This window comes from Bacillus rossius (assembly GCF_032445375.1).
Source record: "Bacillus rossius redtenbacheri isolate Brsri chromosome 4 unlocalized genomic scaffold, Brsri_v3 Brsri_v3_scf4_2, whole genome shotgun sequence".
Lineage (NCBI taxonomy): Eukaryota > Metazoa > Arthropoda > Insecta > Phasmatodea > Bacillidae > Bacillus > Bacillus rossius.
The window spans coordinates 38138993-38165007 of NW_026962011.1; the positions used below are offsets into that span (position 1 = coordinate 38138993).

The 26015-nt window shown below is 39.3% G+C and overlaps 2 protein-coding genes across 2 annotated transcripts in view; one reads left to right on the top strand and one right to left on the bottom strand.

Annotated features, from left to right (window-relative positions):
* LOC134541833 (CIMIP2 protein CG18335) overlaps positions 1-19854 on the bottom strand; it is a 58105-nt gene extending 38251 nt beyond the window's left edge. Inside the window, exons 1-2 of the mRNA XM_063385528.1 lie at positions 19845-19854; positions 9865-9937 (exon numbers count right to left, since the gene is read on the bottom strand). Of these exons, the coding sequence (XP_063241598.1) occupies positions 9865-9937; positions 19845-19854 (83 nt within the window). The remainder of the gene's footprint in view (positions 1-9864; positions 9938-19844) is intronic.
* A 1261-nt stretch (positions 19855-21115) lies between these two features.
* The window catches only part of LOC134541984 (uncharacterized), a 90253-nt gene continuing 85353 nt past the window's right edge, over positions 21116-26015 (top strand). Inside the window, exon 1 of the mRNA XM_063385758.1 lies at positions 21116-21417. Within this exon, the coding sequence (XP_063241828.1) occupies positions 21346-21417 (72 nt within the window). The 5' untranslated portion in view covers positions 21116-21345. The remainder of the gene's footprint in view (positions 21418-26015) is intronic.

Genomic DNA, 26015 nt, shown 5'->3' on the forward strand with positions numbered 1-26015 from the left:
CTGCAGGTCTCCGCCGAGTGTTAATAACTGTCTCGCGGTCCACCAAGTGAACTGAGGTGCGAACACGGAGGCAGCTCAAAGGTAACCGCTAGGGCCATGCATATTTCGCGAAAAGATTCCGAGACTAGTTATAAGTAGAGACCGGAAAAATTCGCGAATTCATTTCGCGATAGGCTAAAATACAAATATTTATACCTCAGTGCTGCCTCTGCTATTGGCTCACAACTCACCTGGATGACTCTGGGCCAATGAGAAACGCCCAACCAAAGCTTTATCGAATCACAGGCTGCTACATTGGGACGTCTCACAAGACAGCAGCCAATGAATGGGTGACATTTGACCGAGTGTACGTGGAACTATGGAGTTCATCCTGCAGGTCATTGAACCCGCGAATTTTTCCGGTCCCTAGTTATAAGTTAAAATACTGTAGCACCGTCTGTGTTTCGTGATTGGTTGAATTTCTTTCAGGTACATGTTGATTGATACAACACCAATCACAGTAGTTCAGTGCGAAATCAAACGCTTCCTGAGTGGCTCAGTCATGAAAAGTCAACGACTTCCCTCGCAGACGACCGCCAGTCACGAGGAAGGAACCGCTGGTGCAGGTATACCTTGTTGCAGTCTAATAGGCGTTCAGATTTATTCGCGAAAAACGCCTGCCCCTAGTAACCGCGGGCTAGAGATTCTCGGCTCGCAGAAAGTCGCTCGCCTTGACGAGCGAGGTCGTGTACCGTCTGTGAAACGAGGCAAGGATTACTCACGCCTCTTCCGCGAGGCGGCGCGGGCCGAAAGGGCAGAGCTTGGATTAGCATTCCTCCGAGGCGTCCCAGTGTGCACGTCACTTCCTATAAATAGAGACATGGGAAGAAAAGGGGAAAACCACGTGGATTGATGCGGCGACAGGATAAACGTCTGAACGTCAAGCACCGTGGGTGCTTGCACAGTCGCGGGCAGGCGGGCCCAGGCGTGCCGCGCTGGAATGCAGCCGGGGGCGTATTTGTCAAACGACGTCTTGTAAACAACACCGCAGTTAGCCGCCATGGGCGTCGCAACCGGGGGGGCCGGGGGGGGGGACACGTCCTCCCCCCCCCCAATAATAAAAGTCTTCAATTTCGTCCCCTCCAATAATGTGTTTAGTTTCGTAGTTATATTAAAAATATGATTTCTGTGATACAACCCATATGTTGCGCATGGTGCATTTAGTCCAATCGTGGTAATGTGAGTGTTTTTTTAATTCGATCTTCGTGTTAAATCAAAATCAGGTCCGATACCGAATGCAGATATGTTAACTGTGTTTTTACAAATTTGTTCTCTGATTAATATTTTTTAGAAAAAATAAATTATATATTGCAACCAACTATAATTAGAATATTTAGGAAAGAAAAATGCCTAAAAACCACCTTTTTGCACCTTCAAACCCCAAATTTTTCCGGAAACCCCGCTTTTTTTCTTTCTTTCAGGGGATGGACATTCCTCAACAACTAAATCAATTGAAGGATCCCCCCCCCCCCCCCAAATATATCCTTGCGACGCCCATGGTTAGCCGTCTCTGGAGACCAGCGGGGATCCGTCAACCGTCTTCCCTCCATCTGAGTGCTGTGACTGGATGGTAAAGGCGCAGACGTAGAGAGATCTGCATTACACAGCATGTCCATAAAATAATGTCCCAGTTATAAATTTTAACAGTATCAAACTGAAAGCCTTGTATAGAGTATTGGTTCAAGGTCACAATCAAAGAGTAATCCAAACAGTTTTAGACAAGCGCATGCGCGGGCACTGCTTTGTTGTTTTCTCGCTTGCAGCTCCACCTACGCAAAATGGCGACTCCTGAGCGTAAAGCGTTTTGTGTTCCGCAATTCGCTAAGAGTGAACCTGTAATTTTAATTCAACGTGCGTTTCGTTTAAAGTTTAATTGTGATCCTCCCACGTGGCAAAAACATCCGCCGATGGCATAGGCAATTCGAGACGACACGTTCACCTGACATAACGCCATGCTATTTTTTTTCCTTCGGGGCTTTATAAAAGATCATGTCTACGTTCCGCCGCTACCTAATGACCTGCCAGAGTTGAGACACAGAATTGAAGAGGCTATTGCTTCCAAAGATTTTGACTTTAGGTTAGATGTGTCTGTATAACGAAAGGTGCTCATAGCGAAAATTTGTAGGAAAACCAAGTTAGTTTACCTTCAATAAAAAATAAGTTTTGATTTGAAACACCTTTTTTTACAGTCGGTTACAGATTGCAGCAGCAGCGCAATTCATATAGCTACTTTCTAATAGTTTCGTAAACGTTAACATTACTTTCCATACTTTCTCATATTTTCTGCATGCTTTCGCAACTCTAAGCACAAAACTTGGCACGCGACATTTTCGGGAAATCTCATTGTGTGGATGAAGCGATGACAACCTCCAAGGACCGTCGGTGCAACATAACGACTGGATGATGTGATCTTTATTGATCACTAATCAGTAGGGGTAGGCATTTTTCGCGAATAAATCTGAACGCCTATTAGACTGCAACAAGATATACCCGCACCAGCGGTTTCTTCCTTGTGGATGACGGCCGTCTGCGAAAGAAGTCGTTGCCTTTTTTGACTGAGCCACTCAGAACGCGTTTGCTTTCGCAACTGAATCACTCTGGTTGGTGTTGTATCAAATTGACATGTACGTGAAAGAAATTCACCCACTCACGAAACACAGACGGTGCTACAGTGTTTTAACTTATAACTAGGGACCGGAAAAATTCGCGGGTTCAATGACCGCTAGGATGAACTCCACTGCTCTATGTATACTCGGTCAAATGTCACCCACTCATTGGCTGCTGTCGTGTGAGACGTCCCAACGTATTAGCCTGTGATTCGTTACAGATTTGGTTGAGTGTTTCTTACTGGCCCAGAGTCCTGAAGATGAGTTGTGAGCCAATGGCAGAAGCAGCATTGGTGTATAACTGTTAGAATTTTAGCATATCGCGAATTGAATCCGTGATTTTTTCCGGTCTCTACTTATAACTAGTCTCGGAATCTTTTCGCAAAGTACGCATGGCCCTAGCTAGTCAGCAGTCTCGACCAGGTGTTCTGTGTTGTGGTCGTCGTGGGCGGGGCCACGGAAGAGGGCGACGCCCCTAGCGACGGTTGGGGGTCGCGTGTCAGCCGCCCGCATCCCGGCGGGTCCTGAGCGCGCCCTTCACGCCCCTACCTACCCCCACCATAGAGCACGCCGCCCGCAGATCGCGGCACGCGACAACCCGCCCGCACCGGAAGTGCGCGACACTCGCCGCGACCGTTGGGGCTCCCCTCCCCCTTCAACAATCCCTCCCCCCCTCCCCCTAATCACTGAGACCGTTTCCGCGTACGTGATCGGCCGACGGCGACGGGTTGGAATAAGACACGTGGGTGCGTTACCGCCGCGTGCGTCACGAGCGAAACTTTCACAAATGAAAAATATAATCAACACACGTGTAATAAATGTAAGCGTGGTTCGTCCGTGCGTGCCGCTGTTAACTCCGCAGCCCAGTGGGGTCACGTGGCGAGGCAGCCCTCCAACCGTCATCCGTTGGGACACCTGTATTTCGCGATTTCATTTCATGTCAAGGTATTTCACAAAACACTCATGGCAAATTGTGAGGGTGCAGCAGTACGGTGACCACATTCTCATTGGCCCCGTCAAGAGCGGGACGACACCTCTCACCGACCTCAGCCAATAACCACAGGAGAAAAGCTACAGTATTTTGTGAAATACCTTGACACGAAATGAATTCGCGAAATACAGGTGTCCCTAGTCATCCGTGAGGAAGGTTTCAGTTAGGAACTGCAAGGGCTGGGTTCGAAGATACGGCTGTCAAAAGAGGGCATCGCACCAATGACAAGTCGGAGAAACAGCTGGGAATCGAGTGCCGAAGGTGTCGAGACTGGCAAGAATTTTCCTTGAATGTTGGTATTTGAGTGGATGGTATTTGTAATAAGGTGAAGTTATTATTAAACTATTCTAAGCATATATTAAACCATATTAAATGAAAGTGTAAGTATAAACGATGGTATAAACTTAATTTTAATGAAATAGGTGCGCTTTTAATTTTTTTTAAATTGTTTACCTCATGAATGATTTAATCAAGGTAGCCTAATATATATCTTCGAAAACAATAAAACAGGTGTTATAAAATCAGATACTTCATCTATATTGAAAATTAAAAAGTCTTACGTATAACCTTTTAAACATTATTGATTTCAAGCGGTTTTGTTATAATTAAATATTTTGTACACCTAAAAAATTATTATGCCCATTTCTTTAATAAAGATGTTTGAAATTAATTGCATACTTTCCTTCCAGTGGTCAGATGATGTTAGCAATACCCTGAAATTGCGAGAGCGAAACGGCGGGTTATTGGCTAGTATATAACTAAAGAATAGCTTTCATTTGTTTGTGGATTTGATCGATTTTTAAAAAAATCCACAATTTTACTTTGAGATTTATGCAATGCAAATGGTTGAATGTTCGAAACAAGAGGAAGGTCGCTGTCTAATAGTTTCGTTTTCACTGGCCGCCGTCTGCAAGAGAAGCCATTGGCTTATTTGGCAGGGCCATTCCTGTCGCCTTGGCATTGTGCAAGAAACTGCTGTGACGTGTGCGCCGACAGCTGACGTGTACCTGAGATGAACTCAACCCAATCGCGAAACACAAGACGATGCAATGGGGTCCGCCCAGCCAAGGGTGCTGGAGAGAGAGCGCGCCAGTGTCTACTGAGACGCTGGCTGATGGCAAGGGGGGTGCTGTCATAACTTAGAAACACACAACTTAGAAACACATAACTTAGAATTTTCTAAGTTATGACAGTTCTAAGTTATGACTTTCTACGTTGTGACGTTTCTAAGTTGTGTGGTTCGGCGTTGCGTGTTTCTAAGTTACGTGTTTCTAAGTTATGACAGTTCTAAGTTGTGTGTTTCTAACTTGTGATAGTTATAAGTTATGACTTTCTACGTTACGACGTTTCTAAGTTGTGTGGTTCTGTGTTGCGTGTTTCTAAGTTACGTGTTTCTAAGTTATGACAGTTCTAAGTTGTGTGTTTCTAACTTGTGATAGTTCTAAGTTGTGACTTTCTACGTTATGACGTTTCTAATTTGTGTGGTTCTGCGTTGCATGTTTCTAAGTTACGTGTTTCTAAGTTATGATCGTTCTAAGTTGTGTGTTTCTAACTTGTGATAGTTATAAGTTATGACTTTCTACGTTACGACGTTTCTAAGTTGTGTGGTTCTGTGTTGCGTGTTTCTAAGTTGTGTATTTCTAAGTTATGATATTTCTAAGTTGTGTGATTCTAAGTTACGTGGATTTTTCCAAGTTTTCTAAGTTATGACAGTTCTAAGTTGTGACTTTCTAAGTTATGTGGTGTTGCCATGGCAAGGGGCCGCAGGGCGGGAACAAAGGGCGGGGCGGAGCGGCGCGCAAGGTCGCGGGCAGGATGTTGACGGAGACCCTGGGACGAGGCCGCGAGATAGCGCGCGAGCCGCAGATGTCCTGCGCAGGCGCCGACACAGGAAACCGGGCCGGCTATCGGGCCCTCTTTGTTTGCCGGCGAGCCTACCCCCTCCGATCAAATAACATGACAGGGGCCAGGCGGCGGGGGATCGGGCTCTTTTGACCTCCACGGGCGGCGAGACAGCCTGAAGGTCGAGCTGCAGTCGGAATAAACAGGATGTTGTGCTTCTCGCCGGTAATATGTTACTTCCCCACGGTTATACTGATAGTTATTTCACTGAGATTTATATTTGTTTGAAGTGGTATGTTAAATACTGTTTCCTGATGTACAATTATTTTCTCAAGTTTAATCACCTAGTGCAAACAAAACCCAGTTATTTAATTAGTAAATATACTTGAACTAGTCTACTAACCACCCTGTATAAATTTCGCGTGTTCAACTTATCTGTGATTTTGGGAAAGGATTATGTGATGTTACTCATACAATTGCGCGCAAACGTGTTATGCTGCTATACCCTGGCATCAGCCATTGCCACTGTTATGCTGTGCAATATAATGTATTCGAATTTGCATTTACTTGTATTGAAAAAAAAAAGTTTATGTTCTTTCAATTGTGTTCTGAAAGCCTTCTTTGGTCTGATTGGCGACTCCATGGCATGACGACTCCTGGAAGGCTCTGATTGGCTTGGGAGCGGCTATAGTCTGGCTCACGCTTGGATTGCAGTACAGAGAAAATGGAACACGCTGTTGCCAGATTGATACCACACGGCTTGTTAACATTAAAATTATTATTTTGTGTACTATCGATAATTATAAGTTTTAGTATTGTTTTACTTTACCTTTTATTTTGATTTTTATAAGACCATAAAATAGTGTCGTTTAATAGTTTATTACAGCTGAATAGGTACATTATTACAGAAAATTATATATGAATTATAAACACCATTTATTATTTTACAGGAGAAACATTTTGTAGCAGTCGGTCAGTATTGATAACAAGACATTAAATTCATTATTGCCTAAGCTCAAACAGAGCCAAAAAGATATTAAAAGAATTAGACGACAAAGATGGTTGAAACGAAGATGGCGACAAAGCCTTTAAGAAGAATGCACTAAAAAAAGAATTCAATACAGTCAAAGACAAACACTACACTCACGAACGCAGAGTAACACAGACATATTTACAAGACACGCAAAAAAGCACAGACTAAAAATACACCTGAGGATAACCAATACGAAAATATTTATTTTCCCTTCACCATACATAATAATTTATGTTTAGAGACCCGGAAATTTCGCGGATTCATTTAGTCGCAAGCTAGAATGCAAACCTCCACACTGTCGCACTGTGTTTCATGATTGGACCGCAGTTAACTGGACACGTCCCTCTACGACCGTGAGCCAACGCTGTCCAGCTAGGAGAGAAGCAAGCGAATCAGGTAGTGCCAAATAACAAGGATAAAAAAATGTTCTCGCTAGGAAATCAACCAATGGGAAAGTAAACATGGGTCGAGCACACCTATAACTTTGAATTCTATCCTGAGGCCAGAAGAATCCGCGAAATTTCCGGGTCTCTATTTTTTATGATGTATTTCGCTGAGATGTAAGTTGTCCATATGTTCGGGCACACATTGTTGTCAACCCGTGGCTACTGTAAGTTGCTCGGAACCGAGTTGTCGTGAGTGGTGGTGTAGTGATGGAAAACGCCTCGTACGCGGCACGGGCGACTAGAGGTGCGGGAGGCGGGGGGGCTTTCAGCCTTGCAGCTCTCGAGCACGCGCGGTGTGAAGGCGGCACGACCCGACCTACATGGGGCGGCTCTCCTCCCCCCCCCCCCCCACCCTCCACCGTGGCTCCTGCCCGGGGCCGCAGGAACACCTGGTGTCACGCAACACCCGCCCTTCACCCCGGGGCGCGCGCCTTATCGCCCGCCGCACGCGACCGCCCCCCTCCCTCCCGGCCCCCCGGGCCAACAAGGGGACACACATCGTGCGCAGAGCCTCAGAACAAACAACACCCGCTAACAGAGAACTGTCTGTCTGTTTACGAAAAAAAAAAAACCCCACTTAAGAATACGCGCAAGGGAAGATCAGTAGTTCCGTTTTCGGATTTCGGTTAGGTATGAATAGAGACCGGAAAAAATTCGCGTGTTCAATGACCTTTAGGATGGACACTCCAATATCCTTTACACACTCGGGCAAATGCCAACCGTTCATTGGCTGCTGACTTGTGAGTCGTCTCGACTGGGTGGCCTGTGATTCGACAGTTCTGTGAGCGAGGGTCTCTAATTGGCCCTCAGTCCTCCAGATTAACAGCGGACCAATGGCAGAAGCAGCGCTTAGGTATGATTATTTGAATTTTAGCATAGCACGTAATGAACCCGCGAATTTTTCAGGTCTCTATGTATGAAACATCCAGTAAAAATTCTTGCCTTACACCTGTATATTCATTTCTTTGCCATTATAATGTTACGGTTACCATTAAAAGCTCACAGCTGCCCCACGCACGACGAGAAGACTGCGCGCCAGTTCACAGCCTAGCGCTTAGAGGCGATACCACGCTATAAAGCACCAGCGAGCTTCGCGCTTATCATCCAGTCTCACTAACACAAATACATACACCCCTGACTAGGGGATTAGTTCAAGAAACGAAAAATCGTCACATTTACAAATAAAATTTTCTGCTGAGATATTATGGTAGAAGGGGCCCGAACTTTGTCCATACACTGAGTTGGTTATTTAATTTTCCTGTCGTTACTATTAATTAGGCATTTTTTTATCTTAATTTATCACGAAAGACTGCTTCGTCTGTTGATGGGTCACAAATTTTCTCATCAGATATTTTTTTGAGCTCCGCGAAGAAGCCACGAAAATGATCATAATTATAATTATTCGCGTGCCTTTTTTTTTTTTACCGCTATTAGATAATATTTAGTAATTATCTGTTGAGAAAATTTGAGATAAAACATAAAATTCACCAAAGCTATCATGATAACTTGAAAGGTGAAGCGCTCACATAAGAGGGGAAAAAAACAAGAAAATGAAATAAACAGCATGGTTCCCATGAAAGGTTTTAATTGATCAACTTTAATTTTTAGTGAATTGAAAGACAATCGTTTCACGAGAACATGCTTTCAATAAAAAGTTGACTAACTTTTACTGAACGGCAGAAAATTGATTCCTTGTGGCAAGTCGGTTCAATCCTATGAAGTCACCGTGCGAGTTGAATTGTTGAAACGTAAGAACGGGTTTTTTATAATTTAAAAATATTGTTTCCTGTTAAATTCACGGACACACGTTAGAACGACTTAGTCTGGTGCCATATTGGAGCGACTCCACGGTCCGTTCGATTATTAGTCCAAGCGTGACAACACAATTCGTGTCCGATTTTACTCGCTCCAGCCCAGTGTCGCCATACAGCATTCATTCCCCTAAAACTGAACGGAAACACCACACTCCACCCTGTGTTCAAATGTCCCTCAAACACGATGCTTCAATCAGCTTCACGCGGTATTCATACACGGCACCTCCTGGCAACGACAAGTCTTCAGCTGGTTCCATAGACTAGCGAGGACGTATAATGCGCTTGTTCCCATCAATGACTTGTGATTTGCCGGCGGAAGAGCTACCCAAGTCAGCTGATGCAAACAATGGCACGTGCGTTTGTTTACATTCAACATTAAAACCGATTTACGTTTTTGTTGAAATTTTTAATGATATTGTAGTAAAATGACTTAGTAAGTATGTATACGTACCTACCATTCACGAGATATCAAACGATTTACCTTGAAACTCCGGCTTATAATTATGTGCCTTGCGATTGTTATAACTAGAGGATGGAAAAATTCGTGTGTTCGATTTCAACGGCAGATGCCACTACAGTCTCTTATACTAGGGTTAAACACTGTCAGACAATACAAAGAAAAAAGGTAGGCCTATACATATTTAAGGCTCGTTCTCACACTTCAAGTTGATTATTTAATTTTCTTGTCATTTCTATAATTTGAAGGCTTTTTCTGTAAATTTATCACGCTAGCTCGTTTGAATTTTATGTATCGTCTCAAATTTTCTCCACAGTTATTTGTTAAATATTATATAATAGCGGTAAAATATAACTTCCTCAAAATAAATTAATATTAATTTAGTGTGCAAAAAAAAGGAAGAGGGCTAGCGAAATAAATTTACAGAAAATACTTTAATTAATAAGAATGACAAAAAAATGAAATAACCAACTTGTGCCTAAGGCCGAGCCTTAACCTATCACGAAATTAATGCACTAATTTTCCTGTCTCTGTGTGCCAACTGTGCGCGCTGAAGACAAGGATAAACAAGCTGTTCAATTTTGGAACAACAATAATTGTTTGTTTTTGCTGTGCGTATAAACCTGAGCACTGTACCTCGATTGCCGGGAGCAGAGATGCGTCACCGCGCCCGCTGCAGAATGTGTGCCGCTCGTCGCTTGTTTGTTTACTCAAAGGCCGGGCCCATTCGCGGGAACGTGGCTGCTGTCATCCCCCCCCCCCCCCGGGCGCGTGACGTCACGGCGGCGGGCAGGACGTGCGCATGCGCGGTGGACGCTCCAGAACTCGCCCGCCGGGTTCGAGGAACACGCGCAGATAACCGACACCACATCCTCGCGCGTGGCATGACTCCACCAGTTTCCCCACTCTGTCCTCGCAGTGGTTTCCTCCTTGTTTGGTTTCACTTTTTACATGCAAATTTGTAGAAAAAAATTATTAAAAAAATTTGGTTGTCTGTAAAGTCAGTTTACGGACGATAGTTTAACGTGACAACGTCATAACGAAACATTGATGAAATGATTGCATACTTTTATGAATAAAATTGAATAATTTTTATTTAATCATCACTATTTCGTATGGATACAAAGAAGGAGTGAAATGAAATCTACAATTTAATTGATACATTTAATTTTATTTGCACTCATTTATTGAAATTATGTTTATTTCTTTAACGAAGAGATTATTTTAACCATAACTTTTATACATGTTTGCTATTTAACTTCTTCCAATCTGTGTTATTCTGTTAAGGATAGGACGATGATAGGAAAAATAGGAAACGAATGGGAGTGTTTCAAGTTTAATGTGCCTCGAAAAAGTCAAATCGATGGTTGTTCCAATCGAGTGGAAGAGAGATAGATGCGACGCAAGCGTACAATTAGCGTAACGGCACACAGCGTAACGGGACAATGTGCGTAACGGGACACTTTTTCGTGCGTGCAGCCGGCGTTCATCGATTTATTAGACGTTGTCACGTCAAAAAGTAAGATGAATAAATATTTATACAGTTGAGGGAGAATCGTTCGTTGCTCGCAGATTAATGACCGCAAATTATGTTTGTGCTGAGTAAACCATTGAATCATTCAGTCATATATACAAGTTAGTTTCTAAATTATGTCATGCAGTTCGTTTTAATATTTAGATGACGACATGTTTAACCTTCACAGTTTTCGCAGTGAGAATTGGTAAAATATATATATATATATTTTTAAGTATTTTGTTCGTGAGCTTTGCTAATGGCATCACACTGAATTTTTTTGTTTGTTTGGGAGTATCAGAATGTGTATCACTTAAAGTAAAATAGGATTTTAGGGAACTGTGAAAGATTTTATCATAACCAAGTAACACACAAAAAAAGGCAAAATAATTAATCTCAATGTCACATGTCAACTAACACCATTTAATAAAATAATTTTTGTTTGTGCTACGGCAGTACTCCTGATAAACAATGTAGGGGAGACCGGGGTAAGTTGGCGAACGGGGTAAGATGACGAATCGTATGTAACTAATCCAGAAACACAGATAGACGGTAGGCGCACCTGTGACCTTGTGTGTCACCATCTGCACCTACTAGGCAGGTGCAGCGGAATTTTCCAGTCAGTTTGAATGTGGCAGTTTTGAGAGGCAGTCTGTTTCGTGAGCCATTGTTGTAATATTGAAGGTACGTATGTTAAGCTATTACGAGAAAAGAGTCCATTTGTTTTAAATGTTTATATATGTAAAATGAAATGCTAACTTTTGGGAGTATTTTAGTGTATAGATTGTTGAAGAAAATTTGTTAATGTTGTTCGTGATTTTGGTAAAGCAAAAATACGGCTGCTGGGGCAAGTTGACGGGGGCAAGATGACGAATTCGTCATCTTGCCCCTGCAATCGTCAACTTGCCATAGATAATGACAGTGTGAGCATTATTTTGTATTATATGTGTTATTTAAACCAATGATGTACAGATATGACGAACATTTAAGTAAAATAAAAATAATAATGAAATTATAAAATATTATAAATAGTTCCTGTGTTAATAGTCGTAACAATTTTGTTTGATTTTTTTGTAGATGCCTAGGCATATTATAAGCGGAAAACGGAAAGGAGGCGTTGGAGTGACGAAGAGATAGATAGAAGAAGCAGAATGAAGAGAAGAAAAATGAAAGAAAAACTAAGAAAACTGAAAAACAAAGCTCTGATCATTCTGTAGCAAAACCATAAAGCCTAAATAGAGTTTATTGCCCTGCATGTGAAGAAGTTTACGTGGAACCTCCAAATGAAGACTGGATTCAGTGTTCCACATGTTCTGAGTGGTGGCACGAAAACTTTTCCAATTATGAAGTCAAGGAATTATATCAAAGTCGTTCAAATATGTTACATTATATCTTCTTTACATCCTGCACGTTGTTTAGTGTAGGATATCTATAAAACTATTGTTTACTTTGTCCATAAATATATATATTTTGGTTTCGTCATCTTACCCCAATAGGTTCGTCAACTTACCCCACTCCTGGGGCAAGATGACGAATGTGCTAACTAATTGGTTTCTTGTCAATAACTTCGGAACTACGCAAAGTAATACAACCTTTTTACATATTTAGGTAGAAATGAGTATGTACTTCGTATTGGTACCAAATTAGATATTATATATGCTTATTTATCTGTTAAAGGCCATTTCAAAGCTTAACATCGTCAACTTGCCCCGGTCTCCCCTACAAAGCAAAACCTTTTTAGTTACAAAACTAAATTTAATTACGTAAAAAGTAAGAATACCTTAACTTCACTCTTACAGAGAACAAAAATATATTTTGTTATTTGATTGATTAATTTCAAATGACACCAGTATTGACTGTAGGAGTAAGCACAGGAACATGTGGCTAAGCGAAGGTTTAGCAGTAAATATCAATACTGGCCCATCACTAACCGCAAGTTGGGTGAAAGCCTAAATGCGAGTGTAACGAATCAATTAATCAATCAAAAATTTCTTGAACTTTATTGATGTTTTCATAATCATCCAATCTCCAGTATTACTGCTGCATGTTACTGTTGCGAGAACAGTTTTATTTTTTAATATAATAACTAGCATGAAAGTTTTTCAAAAGTTCGTTGATTGAATTGACAAACCTCTGTATGAATATAGAGATTTTTACACTAAAATTACAACCGTCCATGTAGTTTTTGTTTAATAACCAGGACCGTCTTAGGCCATGCAGGGTTCCCCGGGCAAACAGAGTTTGGGGTCCTTTTAGAAAATAAAAAAAGTTAATAAAAACATCAATACGCACTTTTATTTAGTGACGTTATTGGTAGAGACCTGCAAAATTCGCGGATTCATTCGGTGATAGGCTGGAATTCAAACACATATACCTCTTAGATAATTTTGCTATTGGCTTACTATTCATCTGGACGAATCTCAACCAGTTATAAAACCTCAACCAAAGAAGAATCGAATTACAGACAAACCAGCTGAGACGACTTACAAGTCGGCAGCCAATGAACTTGCATTATTTGCCCGAGTGCACAGGGGTATGTGCAGTCAATCCCGAAGGCCATCGAAACCGCGAATTTTGCAGGTCTCTAGTTATTGGTTATTATGGTTAGGTCTATACAAATCAATTATAAGTGAAGTGATTACTGTTTTGAGAATTGGACTTGCGTTTGTGATAATGGTTTCTTCCGGGATTTCTGTTGTACAAAATCTTCTATTATGTCCTCAAAGTCTAATTGTTGAAGGCTATCACTTTCTATGCACATGATTGACAGATTAGTTAGTCGTTCTTATAACACAGTCGTTTTTTTTTTGTTTTTTTTTTGAGCTGTGATAATGAGAGCTTTTCACTTCAGTTGGTTACCATTAAGCAAAGGAATATAATTTTAGTAACTATCACATTCGGGAAAATTCAGTCAAATTTATCTGCTTGTATTATAATGTATAAGGCTTGGATACTCAAGCCCCCCGATTCATTTGCAAGGTTTTTTAAGTACTGCCTTAAATGAAAACGTCCTGATTTGAGCTCATTAGTGATTGAATTCTGCAAATTATTTTCATTTATTTGTCAACTGATCATAATCGATTGTTTTAAACTGAGATAGAAAACTAAAGTGTTCGTTAACTTCCTTGTATGATTCCGAACGTTGGTATAAATGAACATCCAATGTGTCGATTATAGAAAGAAATGTTTTGTATGCAATTTTTCTTTGCCATTCAACTGTACAGTCTGAGATGGGCCTTGCAAAAATGTGATGCGTGTGCTGCGAATTCTTTTTTTTTTTTTAATTTTTTTTTATTTTTTAGAATTATCTTTATGGATTTTTGATTTTTTTCTTTGGCAGCCGAAACGCACTGATTGAAATTACTGCTTGCGCTACTGATATAACCGGCAAGAGATGCAAAAAGTGTTGTTGCAACGTCCATTGTCATGGTATTATTCGGTAAAATTATGCTTTATTTATTGATGGTTCCCAAAAGGTCATTTCTTATATCCGTTATGGGAATGGTCTCCAATTTTATTTTTTATATATATATATATATATATATATATTTGTAATTCATTGAGCCTTGTTTCTTGTTTCTCCTGGTTGATCGGTGTTTCTGGCAATTAGTGTAAAAGCTTCAGAAATATAATTATAACCATTTTGCAAAACATTAAGAGCATCAGCACGCGCAAACCATCTGGTTTCAGAGAGAGAGAGAGAGAGAGAGAGAGAGAGAGACTTCAGAACTTTATTTGCACCTAAAAAATTCTGTCAAAAATTTCAATCGATTGTTTGAACCCGAAAATAAATTGAACAAATTTAGGATGAAAGGGAAGTATGCTACTGAATCTGAATGAAATACACCCAGACGCCTGAGCTCCTACTAAATCAGTGAATGTGTGGCACTTGGGACAAAAATAACAAACTCACTTTTTTCTTTTATTCTTACCTGAAGACCGGAATACGTTCCAGCCACATCAACTTGAAAGTTTTTCCTTTTTTTTTCTGAACCACTTAAATATGGTATTTCAGACATCACACGAGACTGCAAAACTACTTACAACACTTCAATAAACATACTTTATAATATATCTTAATATATATAAATCCAGTGTCCTGATGTTTGTTTCCAGTGAACTCTTCACCAAGTCAATCGATTTCGATGAAAATTGGCATTTCTGTGTAATTTTTTTCCAACTTGAGAGATAGGATAGTTTTTATTTCGATTGATGGTCTTAATAATTTATAATTAATAATAAACTGATTATCAATGTTGATTGGTGTTTAAGCCCGGGAAACAGTGGGTACTTCGTCTCCATGACAACGTTGCGTGTAATGTTCTATTAAGTTTTTGTCAAAATTAATTAATTTTAATTTTATTTCATTTATTATAACAGTAAATAAGAGATTTGGTCTCATTTCCCCCCCCCCCAATTAATACAACCGTGCGAAGCCGGGTCGGGCAGCTAGTATGATAAATAAGCAAGTTAAATAAACGAATCATTGATGTTTGAGACAATATTCATAGTCGACATCTGTGTGTACGTGCGTGCGTAGGTATGCACAGTGCGTGTCTACAGGTAGCGCTTACGTAGGTGACCGCTAGTTGACATAGTTTTACTTCCGCATCTGCCTCGATAGTCCAGGTGACAGTAAGTTGACGAACATATACTGTCGCAACCGCAACCTGATGTCAAAATGATTACAAAAAATTAACATGCAAGTTTCACGGAGAAAATTGTATCTCAGATTTTTGTAAACGGCAATACTTAGTAAAATTGCACTAAAAATTGAGATCCTCTTTTTTTTTATTTCGTGTAAACGAATATGTCGATATTTTGAGGCCCCCGTGTGCCCTTGTGGAAAAGACGGGACTGTTAATAACACCTCGTTTCTAGGTGCGCATGTTTCTCCTGTTTTGCATACGATAACCTGTTTGGTTTTTATCGCTTCATGTTGGTTACAAAACAGATTCTAGGCCACTCATACTTGTGTCGGTGACTTGAAAGCCTCATTTAATAAACTTCAATGTGCCTCGTTTGATATGTGCCAAGGATAGTCTGCTCTGAAACCTCCATGAAGCAATTAAATTATTCATTTTAATCCTTTCACTCCGTCATTGGTCTGTGAAATCAATAACCTCATGATTTTACGTTATATCTGACCAGTTGAATAAAATGGGATGAAAAGGGATTTTTAAATGTGTGTATTCAATCTTGAAATAACGCTCTCACTATTTCCAGCACTGGAAACCTTTATTGAATGAGTTGTTGAACTATGTGGCTTAACTTCTTGGTGACATAGTGGTCATTATATAGACACTGATGTGAAATGAGATGTGAAATGGAGCATTGACGGAATGGATTTTGTGTGTGTGTGAGGGGGGGGGGAGGGGAAAGGGGGTGGGGAGGATAGTTACCCGAGAAAAACCCACCGGCAACTTGGTGAAAGGAAAATCATCTGATCTCCCAACCACCTGAGCACTCGAAAACTTTAATGGTCTATTCCTGCCGTTAAATCTGAACTAAGAAGTGATCTATACGCAACAGTCAAGATGTAGTGATGACTGGCACGTGATGCACACACACACAATGCTCATGTGGCAACACCGCATCAGCCAGCTGCTCACACTGGACGAGATGGGAAGCTTGGAGCCCTTTATTCCCCCTTTGTGCGTGCTGGCGGGAACGCGACAAAGTCCAGGCTTTTTTTTTTTTTTTTTTGTTCGTCCGACCATATTTTCGTCAGTTACCCAGTGAGCTCGGCACGTTCCTGGAAGAGCTGAAATACCTGCGAGGAAACAGCGGTGGCAGCTTGCGCTTATCTCAGTGCAAACGGCGCAGTTAAACACTTAACTTGGAACAATGCCGCGCCGGCTGATGCAGGAGACCTAAAGTGCAGGAATGCGGGCGACCGTTGAACTTCTTGTTCGGCGCGACACGGCTTTGGCTCGCGAAGTGCAAACACACCGGCCCGGCATGTGCGTGAGTCAAGATGGCGACCACACATTGCCATTTCCAATATGTAGGGCCTTGCATATTTCGCGAAAAGATTCCGAGACTAGTTTTAAGTTAAAACACCGTAGCACCGTCTGTGTTCCGTGATTGGGTGAATTTCTTTCAGGTACATGTTGATTAATACAACACCAATCAGAGTAATTCAGTGAGAAAGCAAACGCATCCTGAGTGGCTCAGTCAAGAAAGGCAACGACTTCTCTCGCAGACGGCCGCCAATCGCAAGGAAGAAACCGCTGGTGCGGGCATACCTTGTTGCAGTCTAATAGGCGTTCAGATTTATTCGCGAAAAATGCCTGTCCCTACCAATATGCTAAAACCTTTCAGGTAGATTTCAAAGAAATACTACCCATTGTAGCCGTTACTATGGTGCGACTTTCGGAAAATTTTTTTTTTTTTTTCTTTCGTTTCATGGTCAATAGACCCCAAAACCGTCGTCAACTATATGGTTTATGAATAACAAATTTGTGGACACGATAACTGTCGCAATTTTTCACAAATCACTTCTTAACTGATACATAAACTCTAGTAGTGGTAAATCTCGTTCGAGTTCATTAATGGGCAATATCCGACAAAAGGGGTAGACATGGAGAAGGTTAAAAAAAAAAAAAAAAGGCTGTAACTCCCATAAAATGGAAAATATCACATCCGTTTGAACGTATACTATAACTCGTAGGAGTCATACTAAAAAATTTTGTCTGAATATGTTTTTGGTACGACCAACCAAAACTGCAAGGGGTTAAAAAAAACAAGAATTGAGAGGACAAAAAAAATCATTACTGCCTTCGTAGGTACAACATTAAATTCGTACAAACTATGTATTAATATCATACTTTTTATCTAAAAATTTTGTCTGAAACTGTTTTTGATTAGACGAACCATTATTGTAGTGGGTTGAAAAAGTGACGGGTTAGAATTTGAAAAAAATACCTAACTCCTTTAGCAGGTACACAATCAATTCCGTTTAGATTGTTTGTAAATCTTATAATTTTTATCGAAATCTTTTATGTGAAACCATTTTTGAAAATACAAACCATTACTGCAAGGTGTTGAAAAATCCTGGGCTTGGAATAATAAAATAAATAAAACTTCTATACCATTTACTCTATTAAATTTAATTAATTTTCTTTTTGTTAAACTGTTTAAATATTGTTGAAAACTTTTATTTGAAGTAAATGTTATACAACAAATCATTACTGCAAGGGGTGAAAATAACAAGCGTAGAAAGACAAAAGAAGTTATTACTTTTTAAATATAAATATTATCAATTACACTATAATTTATTGTAAAACTCCTAAACTTTATCTGAATCTTTTGGCTGAAACAATTTTTGATGATACGAACTATTGCCGTAAAAACAGGGGTTGAAATTAAAAATATATATAACTTCCTTGGTATCAAATTTGTCAGAATTTATTAATAACATCTTAATATTTCCTTAAAACTTTATCAAATTTTTTTATAGATCCATGTTTTAGTGCCAGGGATGAAAAATGGTTTTTGGATGACATAAATTATTGCATAATATGAAATTCGTTAAGACATTCAATGCTGGTTGCATTAAGTTAAAAAAAAAAAAAAAAAAAAAAAAAAAAAAAAAACATTCTAAATATTTTCGCTGCATGGAATATGAGAAAATGTTAATTCTATTTTTTTTTAATATTGAAGAACTTTTAGGATGTTATGTCGGCTACATTAAGTTCTTAAAATATTCTGGTAGTTTATAAAAGTTTACAAAACATTTCCAGAAGAAAAATAGTTACATACTTTGAAATCAACGTAGGCCTGTAGGCCTTGCCGAAAGGGATATTTTTATTTAATGTGGCACAAATTGAGCTGGGAAGCAGGTAGTAAATTTAACATAATTATCACATATTACGTACTCAAGGTTTATGCGGTATAAATAAATGCGCTTATTGTAACGAATAGCTATTTTTAAGTCTATTACCTACTTCTAAATTAATTCAATATTGCAAACGTGATTGATGAATAGTCTTACAGACATCCATACTTTCATTCTTACTTATGAGAAGTAGGAAGTATGATTTATTATCGTCATGTAAGGGATCACTTCTCCCTCGGTCTCCCCGATTCGCGAAATAACAGTCTCGAGCTAAGTGATTCTTTTTCCCACAAACATAGCAACCTTTTACATTATACTGTGTAGAATTTTTCACTGCCCCTGTTTTTCCACTGTCTGCTTTACCTGACCCTTGTACACGTTTTCCCTTAACTCGAACGTATTCTTCTAGTTCTTTTAAAGAACTTAGTTTGGCTGAAATACAATAAGGCTTAATCACCTCCGAAAAATTATCAGTCACTATTTCTACCAACTCGTTCCCCGGGTAGGGGTTTCCTAACACCCTCGTTACCCGATTTATGCTCTGAACAAAACTCGAAGCTGTTTCATTAGGTCTTTGTTTACGACACATAAATGTCTCGTGTAGGTTTTCCCTGCGTCGCCCATTACAGCAAATTTCTAAGAATTTACTTTGTGTTTCTTCCCAGCCCGGTTTTAATGTGAATTTTTTTTTTAAATTTTAAACAGTTTCAATAATATTACAATTCCTTGGATTGCGGCGTGGGATTTTATTTTATTTTATGGAAAACATAAATGACTTAATTCATTAATAATATTATAAGCAAGGCTGGCTCTTAACGAAGTTCGCTGTCCTGAGCTGGGGCATACACGTCATTTAAGACTGTCTTGTACTGCTATGGCTCATTTCGTGGCCAACATAGTTCTAAAACATTTGTATCTTTGTAGGTTTCTCAGTGACGCAGGTAGACACTAGCCCAACAGCTTGAACAACCAATAACAAACCAATGAGCGAATTATACGCAACGTAGCCACGCGAAAAAAAAGTTTTTTTTTTTTTTTATATACTGCAGGACGCTAATTCTATGTACTTTGTGTCAGCCTGGAAGGTTATAGAAATCTGAGTAGTGATACCTCGTGATAGAGAAATTGAGTCAAAATCGTGTCTAGAAGTTGAAAGCTGTGTTCAAATTCTGAACTTTCGTAACATTTTGTGGGCCAACACATTTCCTAGTCCATTTTATAGAGAATATCTCTCTTTGTAATCGTTTTTAAGGCGTAACCCACGTTCCGTCATACAGCACAACTAATCAGCCCCCTTAAATATCAGTTTTAAGAACGCAACCACAAGTAAAAAAATTATAATTTTTCTGGTATTACTCTTTTAAGGAAGTACCGACAAGACATTTCTTTGTCAATTTTCACTTAAATACTCCTGTGTAAAAAAAAAGTACTTTTTTATTCTAAATAACAAACCAAGAATAAAGAATCAAGCACTATAATAATGTAGAGCAAGAGGACAATAGCATAACCCAAGTTTAACATAATTAGAATATTTCTTTATATTTATGTTTTATTTTACTCGTCTCAAGTCATTTTCTTACAGAACTGCAACTGCAAAACTGATCTACATGTGTCTGTCTAATATTTACAGAAGAAATTAAAAACACCCTTTTCAACATAGTTTCTTAATATACCTAATTCGTCCCACGACATTAACGAATTCCTTCTTTATTCTTCGAGGGTAGTTTGTAGATACAGGTAGAGACAGGAAGAATTCGTTGACTGGTTTGTTTGGAAGGCAGAAAATAAATTCAAACACTGACAAGTGTGTGCGGTTTCTGCGAGTGAACAGTTATTGTTAATTTTAAACTTCGAGAAAGAACAAAGAATTCATTCATTCGGAATCTCACTCATTAGGCTTTTTACTATCAGTGACTAATAAATGCTAACAGTTTAGTTACATATAAGGCAATGAGTCCAGGTGCTGTCACTGAACATTATCATTTAGTCCATGACTTTATCTTGAAAGTTAAGCTTCAAAATAGTCTATGCTCAAACCGCTTACACTTTACAAAAATTACCTCAATATGCAACCCCAAAATAATCTTAGTTCTGCTACTGTTAGTAAATATCTGCAGAATCGTCCTGCCGAAATCGCATCATCTCATCGTCATCATTACCGTCAGCAGTGTTTATATGTACGTTAGTATTGTGCTTATTCTAGTAGTTTGAGGGATTTATATAAATAGTGTGAGGTATACTGTGCACGTAACTTAAAAAAGGTAAAATAATAAGTTGCGAAATGTATCCTGATACGCGCCTGTGTGCAAATAATTGTTTAGTTTAGACGTTTTGTTTGGCCTCCTTTCCCCCTCCCCCAGGAACATTAAGGCTTCCCCTCCAGGTGCGACGGACGGCCGCCAGGAAGCGCTAGTGAGGCGCTCGTACGCTAATGGCGTCTATAGACGAGGAGGGAGGAGGGGAGTGGCCGGCCAGATGGAATGGGGAGGGGGAAGAGGGGGGGAAGAACAAACCAAACCGCTCCGTGGCGATTTGAAAGTTTAGACCCCGCATTCCACGTTGTTGGATGGGCCAGCGACGGCCGCGGCTGGGAGATGCGTGCGTGCGTGCGTGTGTGCGAGCCTGCGACGTGCGGTGACTGACGGAAATAAAGTGCGTTTCGTGTCCGCCAGGTGTGGCGCGGCCCCGTGTGTTTTCAAGTCCGAGGCGTGACCGGACAAGGAGAAGGGAAATAAAAAAAATCACAACTCGGTGTCAAAGTGAAATGAAGATTACAACGGAGAAGAAGACGCTGTGTATTTATACGGATTCCGAAACCACCTACTCCGTCGACAAGGTAAATAACATTTTACGATCTACTCCACTGGTGAATCACAGGTGAACGAATGTAGCCAATTGCCAAATTTACCGACAGAAATCACAGGTACTACTGGCAGTGATTTTTTTTTATCCTCCCGTAAAATTTCATAACATGGCGTGTCGAGAACCCCATGTCATTACGTATCAATGATTTTTCTTCTGATTTAAAACAAGCACCGTTAAGTTTATCCCAGTTCTGTTGATATAGGAACAAACACTTGTAGAAAATTAAAATAAGTACCGTGACTCAAACTTTAACGTAGGTAATAATAGTGACATTTGAAAAAACTTTTTTTTTTTAATTTTTATCACATACATAATCAAATGCACCTACCAATGGTATTCTAAATAATTATTTTTATAGGTAACTAATGAGCTGGTTACTATTTGTCTTATGAAATATAATTCGTTTAGTTTTAAATGAGGCGGTGTTTGTAGTATCACGTGTACCTGAATAGTTGCAAGTAGATAATGTATTACATCACTAGCTCTTGTGTTCAAGGTAATTGAAATTGAATACAATACTAAATGTTTTTAAATAACAAAGTTTATACTGTAGTTTTGAATATGTATATAATGCGTGTTTTCCAACAGCAGTGATAGGCCAAGTAGGCATAGTTAATAATTTATTGTTTAAGTCACAATGCATCTTATGAATGGATGATATGATCCTAGTTAAACTGGCTTCCTAATGTAAAGATTTGTCCTGAAGAAGCCAGTTTTTTTTTTCTAATTCATTGTCCCCGAGCGAGCGATATGTTTATGGCATATGGAGAGATCTCAAACTAACGAAGGTTAAAAATAAAAAGTTTGAAAGTGCAAGTTTTTTTTTGCATTTTAATTTAAAACTGTGATGGCAAGGCCTACTGCATGGTATTTTAACAATTTCTATTAACGTTGTTTTGTGATGAGGCACCAATCCCCCCCTTTCTTTCTTTTGTTCTCCCAAGAAATAAAGTTTCATCCATTTTCTAGACTGTCGTCCGGCAATTTTTTTTTTGTAGAAATAGCCTGTTTTAGTAGTTTATCAATTACATTAAGTACTATGTACTAGTACTATGTAAACAAGACATGGTACTTAAACTTGGTCATATGTAATTAATTTCTGAAACTTGGTCATATGTAATTAATTTCTGAAGACTTCATACTTGATGCCAAAATTACACGTAAAGTAATCCACACTACATTCCGATGATGTTATCACAGAAAATATATTCATTATGCCTATATTTACAGTTTTTTGTGACACTGGGTCAGGTTTAGGTCATTCTTTTAGTCTTTAAATATTACTGGGATATGTAGGCCTACAGCATATTGGTCAAACTGACTATGTAAAGGAGTCTTTATCTGTCTTTTTATTCACATAATGGTTCAAGCCACTCTCGAATTCACCAAAAAGTCAGGATATTAATATTTACGTAGTTTAAGAATACATTTTTTTTTCCTGGATACCACTTCAAAGTGTATACATATATACAATAGAAAACATACATTTTATGAACAACGAAAAATTGGTCAGCCTAGCTGGTTTAATTTTCGTTTTGAAAGAAAACATCGCATCGAAAACATCTGCCATGTAATTTTTAACTCGTCAAGTTCAATGTTGCCAACATATGTTTTAATTCATAAATATATATTTCAACTCCAATTAAGGGCAATGAAATAACATAAACCATGCTTCAGAAAAATTTTGTGTCGAAATAAAACCATAAACGTACAGCCGTCTTTTAGAGTATAGGTATAAAGATTTTTTTTTATTACGGTATGAATGGCAAATTTTTACCTTTTGATAATTTTTCAGGCAATGAATCATCTCGCATTAAATTGTCTGATTTGACTAATTTAATGCAAGGGACCATAAGAGCAACTATGACATACATATGAAATAATTTATAGTTTCAAACACTCATGAATTTAAATCATGCAGTGTTGTTGGTATCCAATGAACGAATGCGCTTTTCGAACGGATTCTTGTGAGATATTCAGCTGTCATTCCAGAACAATTATTTTATTAAATAGGATAAAAATATTTTGTTTCTCAAAGAACTAGCATAGCCAACCATTTACCAATATTTTTCTCATGAATAGTGTAAGAATATTAAGCTGTCAAACCAAAAATGTTGCTAAAGTTACCAGTTAGAGAAGTGCAGATTTTTTCAAGATGTCATATATTTATTGCCTTATTGCGTGTTAGTCTGCTGCAAATTGTGGGGGTGGGGTGGGAATTATGATATTCTGGTAAACTGTTTGAAACATGTCCTTTTTCTGAAGGACTTACTAACCTCTATATAATTATTTTTCACCTCACCAGCTCTGTATCTACAGCGCAGCGTCAGAAACAATGACGTATTGTAGTTCCGAACATTTGAATTTAGATTTTTATTTAACCTTCAGAAGTCTAGAGACCCATGCATTTCTCGGACTCATTTGGAATTCACAAGACTGTACACTTAAAACACTTTTTTTTTCTTTGGCTGGTTTCTTTACAAAAAAAATTTTAAAGTTATTTTTATGTATTTTACTGTTTCCTAGCTATGAATTATGATCGTTTAGATGTATTTAAAGTTTAGAGACCAAATGTGTGTATTAATGCAGTGCTTGGATGGTTATATCACAATTATATTGGCACGCCATCTGTGATTGTGGGCCAATGCAGTACGAGTAGATGGACCAAATCATGCATAAGAGTACAACCCAACTAAAAGAGCAGTAGCATGTAAAGGACACTCGATTATACAAATGACTGCTGAGTTTAGCCTGATTCTCAAATGCACCAAACCGCGCAATATCCGCGACAGTTAAAGTGTTTGAAGTCTTGGCTCTAAATTTTAACTAGTGTAATTGCCCCAATTAAGTGAATCAAGACTGCAAATCTGTTTAGATTGCCATTCAAATCTGTGAATTCCCACAGTTACTTTCAGTGACCACTGAATTTGGACTACTGACAAGCACGAGTTGTCATTGCCACTGATTCACCAGGCAGCAAACAGCTCTGGTACAGAGTGATCAGTGCGACGAAAATTGGAATCGCCAAATTCGCTGGTGTCACACACGCGCACACGGCACAGAACACCCAGGCATTCAGCAGCGGAAGTGGTGTGTTTATCGCGCGCGCCGTCCATCAAGATGCCTGGGACTGCCCCGCTACGTGGCGGAAAACAACACGCCATTCAGCGCCCAGGGGCGAACCTGAAACCTGCGGTGCGGCTCAGACCACGAGTTTGCTTAGAATGACGACACTGCGACGGAGTGTGTCGCAAGCTGCTTTGTCACCTCGGCCAGTGCGTACTTTATGGTCCGACTGTGACCCGCGAGAGTTCCAGGTCGTGTAGAGCCGCCCGCTGGTTCTTTGTGTGGATGAGAGATTATAAGGATATGATTAGGGGCAGGCATTTTTCGCGAATAAATCCGAACGCATATTAGACTGCAACAAGGTATAACCGCACCAGCGGTTTCTTCCTTGCGACTGCGGCGGTCGTCTGCGAGGGAAGTCGTTGCCTTTTCATGACTGAGCCACTCAGGAAGCGTTTGCTTTCGCACTGAACTACTGTGATTGGTGTTGTATCAATCAACATATACCTGAAACAAAATTCAACCAATCACGAAACACAGACGGTGCTACAGTATTTTAACTTATAACTAGTCTCGGAATCTTTTCGCGTAATATTCATGGCCCTAGTTATGATGTTAATTAAATAAAGTATTCTGGTTAACTACGAAGTCAGTTTAATATGGTTTAATTGAAGGCCCTGTCACACGGTCAAATATTAATTGGTCTCCAGTATATTTGACTACAGAGTTGGAAGGGTAATACGGAAAAATAGCTTCCAGTTTTCTCCATAAAATAAATTTGGACAGATAAGCCCCACCCTAGCAATGTTTATTTTTGGTCTGACCTATCTCAAACATTTTTAATATTAATCTCAATTTTGAAATTAAATAATTCATCACAAAGCCAGATTGAGTTTTTTAAAATTATTATTTTATTTGTGCATTTTAAAATATTATCTTAAATGTACAAATTTAATTCACAGCAATATTCGTTACATAATGAAATTAATATTCAGTACTTTTTTTTAAGTTATAGAAACATAATTTAATTTTTACACATACCACATTGATATTAACATTATTTTAGTTATTTAACTTTAGTAACCTCTTTAATCGACCATGTGTTCTCGCCTTTTAAAGAATCGGTGTGACGTAAACGGATGTCATTTCCATTTTCGCTAGGCACGATTTTGATTGGCCAATTGTGTACAACATCCAACATATTTTAGAACCCGTCCTATATGCAAAATATTTGATGGAAACTCAAGTCATCCAATTTGTGAAATAAACATGTCTGCACTAGTGACGTATTAAAACCTCCAACTTTATTTGACAAAACATATTGGAAGATGTTGGAAGCGTAATTTAAAACAAAACCACCGAACAGTGTAGGATGCGAAAGGGGTGGAAGTAAGGAATATCATGGGCCCCCTCAGAGAGGGACTTTTTGATTCTAAGGGGGGCCCGGGCCCCCTGCTTCAGCCCCCCCCCCCCACCGGGTTCTACGCCTTTTCTCGAAGCTAG